This window comes from Rhea pennata, chromosome 1 (genome assembly GCF_028389875.1).
Source record: "Rhea pennata isolate bPtePen1 chromosome 1, bPtePen1.pri, whole genome shotgun sequence".
NCBI lineage: Eukaryota > Metazoa > Chordata > Aves > Rheiformes > Rheidae > Rhea > Rhea pennata.
Window position 1 is genome coordinate 49072526 of NC_084663.1, and position 11232 is coordinate 49083757.

The 11232-nt window shown below is 45.3% G+C and overlaps 1 protein-coding gene across 1 annotated transcript; it reads right to left on the reverse strand.

Annotated features, from left to right (window-relative positions):
- Positions 1 to 1133: 1133 nt before the first annotated feature.
- On the reverse strand, positions 1134 to 3991 carry BTG1 (BTG anti-proliferation factor 1). The gene is made up of 2 exons (XM_062568240.1): positions 3577 to 3991; positions 1134 to 2422 (listed from the first exon to the last, which is right to left on the reverse strand). The coding sequence occupies exons 1-2, from the start codon at positions 3722 to 3724 to the stop codon at positions 2058 to 2060; spliced, it is 513 nt and encodes a 170-aa protein (XP_062424224.1). The 5' UTR covers positions 3725 to 3991; the 3' UTR covers positions 1134 to 2057.
- Between the last annotated feature and the right edge of the window lie 7241 nt (positions 3992 to 11232).

Consider the following 11232-nt stretch of genomic DNA (forward strand, 5'->3'; position numbering starts at 1 on the left):
TTTCAAAAGAACTACTGGGGAAGAAATGAGTAGTAAGAGAAACAGAACAGTTTAGTTGTATGCTTTGCTTATGAATCAGCCATGTTACCAATCTGAAGACAAAGATTGGAACTGGAGATACAACACATCACTGTCACATCAAGGCTTGTTTCAGCAGGACTTACCACAGTGCATGGCAAATCTGAAGTTCAGTTTTATCCATAGCTAACACAAATTTGGGTTGCAAATAATGACTGTTTTCTTTGCTTGCTTTTTCTTCACTATGATTACATTTGTTCCCATAACAGAAGTGACCAAATTGGGTTGGCCTTTTATTAAACAGTCAGCACAAAGTACACAGGAGATAAGGAACAGAAAGTTCCTAAGTTTTACTCCAGCATTTTAACAAGTGTAAAGAAAGTGGTAAGGAATTTCTCAAGTGTATCTAACCACTGTGCAGTATATAAATGACATTAGTGTGGTGCTTAAGTGAATCACATCTCCACATTATTCATTAATTTTGAACACACACAAATATGTGCTTCTCAGTTTAGCCTCAATCAATCTTTTAAATTTGGGAAAAAAGATCTACATACCTTTTGTTGAATCCCATCTTAATGATTTCTAAAGTGAAAGTCTTGCATCTGAAGAAAGCAAAAGGCGAGCAACCTTTCTGTAGAGTGGTTAACCTGCTCTTAAGGCTAAGGGACATTTGTCCCAGAAACTCTTATTGAGCAGGGAATCCATCAGGGAAGAACTGAGAACTTGTGAGAAAGTAGGTCAAAATGGACACTTTAGGTTTGCTATATCCTTCATCAGGAAGCCATGTAAACTTTAATCCTCTGGATTTATTCAAGTCATCTTTGGTGGATGTTATTTCTGTACCTTTTCCTCATATCCTGGAATTACTGGCCCTGGAGTTATTTCCACATGGATTGTTTTTAAAAGGTTTTAAAGTGGCATGTAAAATACAGTGTTTCCCTAAACTTCCCAGGCATTTATACATAACGATGTCTTCATTAATCCATGTCTGTATCTAGTGTTCCCTGCACCAGGGTGCCATTGATGTTCTTATCCTTTATAGTACCTACTTTGTATCTACTGTGAGACAAAAATAGTTTAACTGGTCCTATGTAATCACGACAAGAGATTAATTAAAATGCCAAGATAGGAAACAATTTATTATAGAGAGAAGAAAAATTTCTCATCCAAAATATAGAAATCTGTACAACTTTGCCACAATCAATATACATGAACTGTACAAATTTACACCAGTTCATAATTTACCAAATAAAAGATGACTAACAAAGTTCACAAAATAGATGGTGGTTTGTGGAAAAGACTTTTACCCAATTAAGAACAAGGAAATTACAAACCAGACCTCCACTTTCTAAAAATAAGAAGTTTACTCAGTCTTAGAAAACTACAAGCTAGCAAATGTACAGATAGCTGGCTGGTGCTAACACCACAGTTCAGACAGTGTCTTTATATGGTCTTTTTAAAGCCTGTTGCCATGGCAGATTCTGATCACTTGCTACTTTTGAGGCCAATATAAAGATCTGACCATTTCCCCAGGTCATACTTACTAGTTTGTCTTATGTACATTTATACATATTTGTAAGTGCTAGGTAAAAGTCTGAAAGATAAAATTTCCAGTATATCGTGTTCATAACAATAAGTCTTGTTACTGAGCTGCCAAAAATGCAAAGAATTAATAAATGTAATAGTGCAAATTTACTCTGCAAGACCTACTGCAGAGAATCACTTTATAAATACAGATTGGAGTTGAAAGAATTGGTGTAGAAATTAAGTAAGATGTCTTGGAGAAACTGACCCTTCCTAGATCTTCTTCACTCCCTAGCAAGTTGTAATCATTTTGACTCACAGGCTATTAAATCACTGAAAGGTACTGTCCAAACTATGGCACTGTCACTTTAAAGTATACCACTCTAGCGTGTGCCAGATCTTCACAGCTGTGACATGGTTTAAATTCCATAATCCATCCCCAGAGGTGCCCACCCAAAGTAAAAACCAAATTTATCCATCCATTTTAAGGTGATCCATCCACAGACTATATCTTAACCTGATACAGTCATCATATTGTAGCTTTTGGAAGGGCTAGTTCTGCCCAAGAGAAGTTCCTCCTTACAGCTTATTCTGCTGTCTACCATTTGCATGTTGGTGTTATTTTGGCTACCTCCTGCTGGTGCAGCTTCATAGAGCACACAGATTGAGCCATCCTCTCCAATACGATAGGACACTTCATACGGGTCAACCCATAGAGTGAGTTCACTTGGAAGAAGCTGGAACAGTTCCTGACTGCTCAATCCAATCCGCTGTGCTGCCTGTCCAATGAGAGGATCCATTTTATGGTTGATCCGGATACATCGGTAACCTGATCCCTTGCATGGCTTTTCTGGGAACCAGTGGTGTTTATAATGTTCTATAAAATAAGAAAAAAGATTATCCTTCTTAACTCTGTATTCAAAAAGATGTACAGTGACCTTTGTTGTCTTACCTATTTCACAACTCAAGGTGTTGAGAAACTTATTTTAGTATGCAATCACTTGAAATATCATTATGGTCTTTATTTTTGCAGATGATTTATGTAAATGCAGAGTCCCTTGGGAAGTGCACATGTACAAAGTTATTGTTCCATACCACCATATATAGAGAACAATGTTTGACATCTGAAAGAAGTATAACAACTTCCTAGTATTCATAAAAACAAAATAAACAAGCAATTACATATAGAGCAGAAAAGTTTAAGGGCTTCAAAAAATCCAGAGATAGAGAAGGAAAAAGCACCTTTCCAGCATCATCTTACCCATGCTTAGTCGCTCACATCCCAAGAATAACTAGCAACTAGACAAAGAGTCGGGCAAGCTCTGACTTACTGAAATTCTATTTCTCTACTGCTCTTCCCTGCCTGTTTTTCAGGGCTGGATACCAGTGACTTACCTTAAGAGTTTTATCCCACCCAGATCCCTCAGAATTGTGAGGCTGCTTGCAGCACGAGACACTAGTCACAGGGGTCAAACACCCCAAAACATTGTCTTGGGATTACAAAACCCATAGGGCAGTGTAGGACAACTTTATGTTTGAGCCTAGCTGGAGTTTTACGGCGGCTGTTGTTTGTTAGAACATCCAACCGCAGAGTGTTTCCAGAAGACAAGACGAACTGAGACTGAATTTTACTTGACGAAAAAGGGCATTTAGAAGCGCTTTTCCCGGGTACTGTGACCCCCGGGAGCAGAGCACAAAGTGCGGGCTGCTCCGAAGCTTTGTCTGCTCAGCCGAGCGGTGTTCGCGTGTGCGCGGCCAGGGGGGAGGCGCCGCTGTGTGACGGCGAAACCGCTTTTGTTTACAGCCCGCTTCTGCCACCCCTCACCCGCCTCGCCGGCCGCTGGAGAGGGGGCCGCGCACGCAAGGAAGGCAGCGCCGACGGCGGCTCGGACGCAGCTTCACCCCCCTCACAGGAGGCTTCGCCCCTTCCCCTCCCTCACCCCGCGGCCGTTGCCCCAACGGTCGCCCGCGAGGCCACACGGGGGGGGGGGGGGGGAAGCGGGTGCCCGTCGCGCCCGCGCCGCCCCTCACCTGCCAGCAGCTCCTGCAGGCTCTGGCTGAAGGTCTGCAGCTGCCGCTCGTTCATGAGCCCCTTGGTCCGCAAGAACTTGGAGATGAAGCCCACGGCCGCGGCGATCTCGCGTATCATGCTGGCCCGGGTGTACAGCGCGGGATGCATGGAGGCGGCGGCGGGCGGCAGCCAGCGCTCCGGGGCGGGCGGCGAGCGGGACGGCGGCACTTGGACGGGACGGGGCGAGCGGAGTGGGGCAGGCGCGGGGGCGGCTCGGCTCTAACTGGGAGAGGAGCAGGCGGCGGAGCCCAGATCACATCCCGGGGGCGGCAGCCTCCGCCTCCTCTTCCTGCGGCAGGGGGGCGGCGGCAGCTGCGGCGGCCGCGGCAGCGCAGCCAGCATCTCCTGCTGCGAGGGGCGAAGGGAGCTTCTGGCCGCGCGCCGCCTCTTATAGCCGCCGCCGGGCGGAAATGGCGTCGCCGCACTAAGGGCGCGCCGCCGCCAATCGGGCGATCGCACCATTGTGACGGAAGGAGAGAGGGGGGGAAGGCGGGGTCTGTGAAGGGGGGGGTGACGTAATCGATTGTAAACAAATAGAGCCGGAGCGCGCAGCGGGCCGCGGAGTGGGAGGAGGGGGCGCAGCGGAGCGCAGCTGGTCTGCGCGGGCGCGCACCGCAGCGAGGTCCCTGCGCGAGGCGCCGCGCGGGCGCGCAGGGCTGTAGCGAGCGAGCGAGCGCGCGCGCGCGCAGGGTGCGCGTCGCTGCGCGCGCGTGTGGCGGGGCCCGGCCCGGCCCGGCGGTGCGCTGCGCGGCCCGGGCTTGGGGAGCGCGTTATCTCGTCGGGGAGCAGGGCCGCGGCAGCTGCGGGGACTGGGTAGCGGGCGCGCACGGGAGGCTGAGCTTACCGTGCCGTGCCGCGGCAGCCTGCGCGCCGGGACATGCCCGGGCACGTCGCGCTGCTCCTGCGCCACGTCGTGCCTGCGGAGCGCAGGCGGCTCCTCTCCGCGGCTGCGCGGCCGCCCTGGGTGCTGCGGGGCTCCGCGAGCCTCCGCGCGGCCTGCACTGGCCCCAGGCCCCCGCGGGTGCCTTCGCCCGGGCTGGCGTCGGGTGCCGTCGCCGCGAGGCACGGGCCGAGCCTCAGCGCTGGCGTTTTTGGGGACACCCTCGGGCGTAAAACTCGCGCGGAGGGGCGCGAAGAGGAACCGGGAGGTGGGCGGCGGGGGGCTGCCCACCGCCGCGGGGGCAGCGTGGCTGAAGCGGCGCCAGGCCGCGCTTCCGACCCGGCGGCGTGGGGAGCGGGCCTGGGGCACCTCCTGCCCAGCAGCCTGCCTGCCCTCCTGGCTTTCCGTATCGCTCGCCCTGAGAGGGGAGAAAACAGGGTGGGCAGGGGAGGCTGAGGACTGCCAACTCAGCTAGGAGCGGCCAGAGGAGGGCAAAGCTTTAAGCCTTCCGGCCGGCCTGTGTTTCCCCTTTTGCAAAACCAGGGGGGACGTGAAAGACAGCAGAAGTGCTGTTTTGTTTGTTAAAAGCGCAAGGTCTAGTTTCTTTGATGGAAAATACCTTTTTCCCTTAGGCTATATGCCCTGCCCCTATGCAAAGATGTGAATGGAGTGCAGCCACCACTATTGATGTTTACGTGTGTACCAGGCTTCCGGACAAAGATCAGGAAGCGGGCCATTAAAAGCACAGTGAACAGTGCAATAACATCCTCAGATTTTTAATAAAAATATATATTAGTTCAAAAATACGTAAAAATAAGTACGTATAAAATAAGAAAATATAGCAGTTTGTGTGTATGTGTAAGAAATATATAATCCTTGTAGTGTTTTCTCTGTGCTCAGGAGCTATTTTGTCGTAAGACTCTCAGCCTCAAGGGGCTCTCTTTGACTCTTTGTACACAAGGGAGATCTGCAAAACACCTTGAAAAGACAATTCTGGAAGCTTAAATTCACAAATACACTGCCTACTGAAAATCCTGTAGGCCTTAGGGCACAGCCTCATTTATTTTTTTCCCCACTAACCACTGAATATTCCATCAGTAATCATGACCAATCCCTCTATCCTGCAAGGAGGGAGGAGCTGATAACCTTATCCCTCCTCCTCCTCCTAGTATTACCCTGTGCTCCATAAGTACCAGCGTCCCTTCTCAAGTGCTTTTGCAGCGTACATAAGGTGTATTCAGAGAAGCCATTTTTACTTTGTTTGTGGGCTGGAATTTGTTGCCTCTGTTCCGAACCTGAAAACAGTATTTGCTTCTTTACCCCCACCCGTTAGCTTACTAAATACCAGCTCTCTTGTACAAAATTGACCTTATTCTCAGAACACTACAAATACAAAAATAAATAACTACTAGAAATACTCCAACAAAAAGAGTATAACACTTAACACCCTTTGCTGGGCCCTGGCTTTACCCTGGCCAGTTTCTTCCCTTTCCTACTTGGTACCAGCCGAATCAAATGCCTAGAAGGAGTTTTAGGAACTCCAAAGTTGGATAAGTGGCCGTATGTAGTAGCACCCCAAAGCATGAGGTTTAACAAACTCTCAACTTGGTAGAGCTCTCATTGTTACGGATAACAAGACTGTTCAGATCAAATTTGAATTGCCTCCCTTGCATTTGACTTTCAGAATGTAATATAGCAGCATGTACTTCATCACAAACTCTACAAGAGGGGAAAACAATTAAAAAAATTATTTTTTTTTAAAAAATGGTAGTCTGTAAAATGGTTTCCCCCAAATCTCCTGCAAGTCAGTAAAATCAGACCACTTTAAGAATCCAGAAGTTTTGAAATCCCCTGTTACTTTCAGTTGGTTATGGCATTGATAAGGAGGCCTTGTCTGTGGACAGGCTAAATGTGTGTGTGCACACATCTGATACACATTTGAGGAATAAACTACCTCAGTGCCCTAAGTGTGCAGCTCTCAAGCAGTTCAAGTGCAGCTTCCAGGTTCTGTCAGATGCCAGGCAGCAGGATCTCTTCCCTGGCCATGGGAGGGAGCATGGTCGCAGGAGCTGCTGATGTGGAGACCTTTCTTCTTTCCCCAACCTGGCCAAGTCCACCTCTATCTCAGTGTTATGGAGGAATAGCTGCTGCCATTTCCTGGCTATGAAACACTGAAGGCTCCTTGCCTCTCCTCTGGGGTATGCAGGCTCTTAGTGATAATGAAGACTTTGGCATACAGCTCATGGAATTGGGGAAGGTCAATTCTTCTTGATAGGACTTCAGCGGAGAACATCAGAGAAGCTGGCCTTACTTTAGCCAGGCTGCAAGATTGAACCTTAGCTTTCTGCCACTCTGGCAACAGCGTTTGACAGATCTCCTACTTTACTCTGAATTTCTTTGGTGCCTGTACATTTTAGGGAATATGCAGAGGTTCTTCCTTTCTCTGGCCGGTTTCCAGCTCTCTATTCCTGCCTTGGCAGGTCCAGGCGCAAAGGAAGAAGCCTGGCCTAGTCAATAGTGTCAGATGCTCACTGATACCTTGATGGCAGGGCACTGAGGAGGATAAATGTAAACATGAAATAACTGCTTTATTCAGCCCATCTGATACATTAAATGTAGCAGGGACCCTAGGGAGAGGAAAATAAAGAAAAGAGTATGTGATCATGTAATTAAAGACTGTATCGTAATGAATATGCACAGAAGGGTTGAGTTAAGGTTGTATTGGCAACTCAGCTTCTGATATTTCCTAACTTTTAAGCAATACACTGCAACCTTTACAACACATCTTTCATGCTTTTTTTGGCAGGAACTGTTTCTCGCTGTTGATTTGGAGGGAGCCTAGCACTTTGTGAGTTCTGTCATAATGGAAATAAATAATAGAAATACAACTACTTTTATCTGTGCCACACATATACACACCCCATAATTATTGCAACATGCCCCTTTCCCAGCTTTTTCTGAAGGAAGCTACTGAATGTTCTTCATGGTAAGTAGGAAGATTCAAGATTTCAAAGGAGAGGAATTTCATTTGTTATGGTCTTAGGGTCTGAATTAACACATATTTGTTTATGAAAATAAATAAACCACATGTACAGCAGGGATTTTTTTTCCTGTTTGGGAAATCATTCCTGATAATACAAGGAAATACAAGAAAGTGCAAAAGCGTTACAGACGTGTTTGTGGTATCTTTTTAAAGTCTTTCAGTATAGAAAAAGGCTAGATCTGTTCTCTTCCTATTCCTCTGTCAGTTGTAGCTATAATTTTTCAGGGTTTGTCTTTGACCTAATAAACAGGTAACAGTTGAAAAATAATTGGTATTTGTTTCTGAAAAGTTGTACGTGTGCCTTAGATTGACATAAGCTTCCTCTCACCTGTTAGCTGAAAAATACTGTGTGTGATACACAGGATACATCAACACTCCCCTCTTTTTATAGAATTTATTTTTAATGTAAGTTGATATTAAAATATCACATTAGTGCTGTCATTTTTCCAGTATTTGAAAGCCTGTAGCAAAAGGCTGGATCCTTGTTTTTTTTTTTTTTTTTTTTTTTTTTTTTTTCCTACAGAGAAAAGCTTACCCTGGGGTGCGTAAAACATCTATTAATATTTTAGTTCTCTTTAGTCTTTGCTCTGAATACCTAGTTACATCTACAGAGACATTGAGTTGCTAGGCTAGGAGGCAGTCGTAGCCCGGAGAGGTTGTAATCAGCCATGTCCACACTGCTGTTCACCGGACACCTGTAGGCTATAGTCTGATTGCCAGTTCCCCTGGTGGTGTGTGAACATTTCAAAAAAGTATCCTTCAAGCTACAGTGCTTGGAGTCCTTTTGGGAAAGACTTTGGTCGCATGGTTTGTATCAAAGTGCAAAACACACGGAAACGGTCATGCTGCTCAGTGCTGACTGAATGTGCTTAGGTTCTTGTCAAAGGGTGTGTTGGGCTTTTTTTCCCCCCTCTTTTGGCTAAGGCCAATCTTTTGAGTGCAGACTGCAATTCATACAGTGCAGCCACATGGCATGTTTGGACTCAGGCTCGAGCTCGAAAAGGTTTTCTACATAGAGCCCATTTGTAAAGAGCCACTCTGCAGTGAGGCAGGGATAAGGGCTCTTCAGCTCTGATTATAAGCCTTTCTCCCGACCTAACATTACGACGTTGAAAGCAACCACAGTATCCCTTTAATGTGCCTGTTTTACCCTGAAAAAGTGTGGGGGGTGGAAAAGTCAGTCTCTAACTTCTTCCAAAATGGAGAAGTCTTGCTTTTGCAAGTGTAAGACAGACTGGTATGAGTCAGAGAAAGGGCAAAAGTCTGATTTGTGACCACACTGGGAAACCCCTATCTCTTCAACATAGACATGCGTATACACACACGCGTGCGTGTGTGCGTGTACACACACACACACATACACACACTGCATTTCTGGACTGGTTGAGCAGGCACTGACTTCTTCAAACCGTTGCTCACACAAGCTGTTCTATTAAGTGAGTGGGACAAGTCCCATAGGCAGAGGCCCATTCTTGCAATCCAGCAGTAGTCCAAGAAACATCTCTACATCTACGGAAAGCTTGAGGGAGAATGGATAGCTGCCAGGGGAAGCTATCAGAGCTGGTTATAACTATTGCACATTCTGCAAAACTAATTTCAGGAAAACCAGCTCATGATATCCTAAATGTCATCATCCTAAACTCTGCTGCACTTATTCCATACCAAAAAAAGCTTGCTCTGTGGGTGATAAAGTTTACGTCAAAGAGATCACTCCTACTGGAGATACTCCTTGCAATGTGAGTCTCAGGTGGCAGAAACTAGAACTGCCCATGACAGATTCAGCAGAAGGTTGAATGCTATTTTTTGCTATTTTTTCGATTTCAGCAAACAAGGGAATGATGTGATAGCATGCGCATATAGAAGATAAAAAGCAGATTCAGAAAATGGTAGTATTCTCTTTTGTTATAAAGATACACTTTTCCAGTGGGATAGCAGCAGATAGGACAGCAAATGGGGCACTTGTTTTTAACCAAGCAATCATGGTGTTGATCCAAAAACTACAAAAATTTAAGAGGAGAGTAGAAGCATATTTGAAAGCTTGTCAGTAGAAAGCTCCTCACAACATACCGTTATACATAACCATTATTACATGTCCATTTTTTTCATTTGTACTCACTTATGAATAAAACAGGAGGAACGAATATAGATGAGATAAACAATCAGACATTGCAATCCTACATGGGAGGGTTATTAAGAATAATATTAAAGTGAAAGGAGCTTTTTAGTTAAGAGGTTGGTTTAACCATTTGTTGTCATGCTCTGCAATCAAATGGTGTCATCTCAAATTTCAGGTCTAAGCTTTTGCCTCTCCTGTAGTTTCATATGGTACAATCCCAATCCTGAATGGGACGGGAGAGGAGATAAATAGGTTTGTGGTTTTCTGATTCCCAGGGTTTTCTTTTCTGGCCTGCTATACATCTTTACAAAGCGCCTGAAATCGTTCCAAAGCTCCCAAGTCTGCAGTGGCCATGTACAGGCTTTTGCACTGAGTGATGATGGCCAGAACAGCATGCGTGAGTCTGCACAGGGCCGTCTGTCCTCCCATGGTCAGGGGAGAACTGGACAGTGGAGGAAGACTGTTCTGCTGCCCCCTTGGCCACCTCAGTGATTCTTCGTGATGCTGAAGCAGCTTAGAGAGGCGGGAAGGGGGGCCCAAATGTTTAGTCCCACGTTCAATCCCACATTAAGCCGACTGGTGTTCTTGCAGGGTTGATTTCTGTGTTTTAAGCCAAAGGTTCCCAAAGGAGGGTCATCACCCTGAGCAGGGATTGCAGCAATGACACGCGGTATCCTGAGCACAACAAACATATGCTACTATTTGGGGTGTGAAACCAGCAGCAGGTAAACAAGATTACAGTTTGACAGTTTATCAACTACTGCTTTAAGGACAGCAAAAATTGTTATGAATTGCAATGTCATGTTCTGCATAATGTAGGCCACAGAATAACCACCTAAACATTTAATCCATCTAACCACATCTGTGCATATTTCTAAAATAGAGCTCCATGCAGTGGAGAATCCATCAGTCTAACCAGACTGACCAAAGAGCATGGGTTTTAAAGTTACTTTTTAACAGTATTTCCTGTCTTTTAGAATTAAAATTTACAATATCTACAGATTTAAGTATAATCCTAGTTAAGATAATTAAAGATTTTAAGAAACCAGATATCATGGTCCTGCAATTGTATTCATTTTTCCTTAGTATATGCAGTTTGAGTACCTCACTATATGATACGGTTAAAAAATCTAGAGAGTTTTTTAGAAATCCTGTAAAATCTCCAAAAAAAGGCCTTCATTTACTTTCCAGTTATGTCATAAAAAAATCTTAAACAGCTTTATTTAGGTTTGTGATTTGGAAACGATAGCTGAATTTTCAAACGGATGGCTTTTTTGGACCAGATTTTAAGTACTAGCTACAACCTTCAGCAAATGTGCTTTTCTCAAAAATAACTCAAAACAGCAAAACATGGAGACATGGAAATGATGGCACTGGAAATTTTAGACTAGGCCTACGCACACCACAAAGGAGGTTGCATACTATTCACTTATTAAAACAGAAGAGACAGCGAAACAGTGAATGTAGTATGTAGATAGATGTACACACCTACCTCACAAAATTGTAACATTTTGTGACGTACAGGAAGTAGGAAATAAAGAGCATGATATAAGAGGAAATGAATGGAGCCATATTTC

Excerpts from the sequence above, each read along its gene's own strand:
- BTG1 (XM_062568240.1), bottom strand. The coding sequence starts at position 3,724 with ATGCATCCCGCGCTGTACACCCGGGCCAGCATGATACGCGAGATCGCC. Across the intron at positions 2,423-3,576 it reads CCTGCAGGAGCTGCTGGCAG|AACATTATAAACACCACTGG; the intron begins GTGAGGGGCGGC and ends CTTATTTTATAG.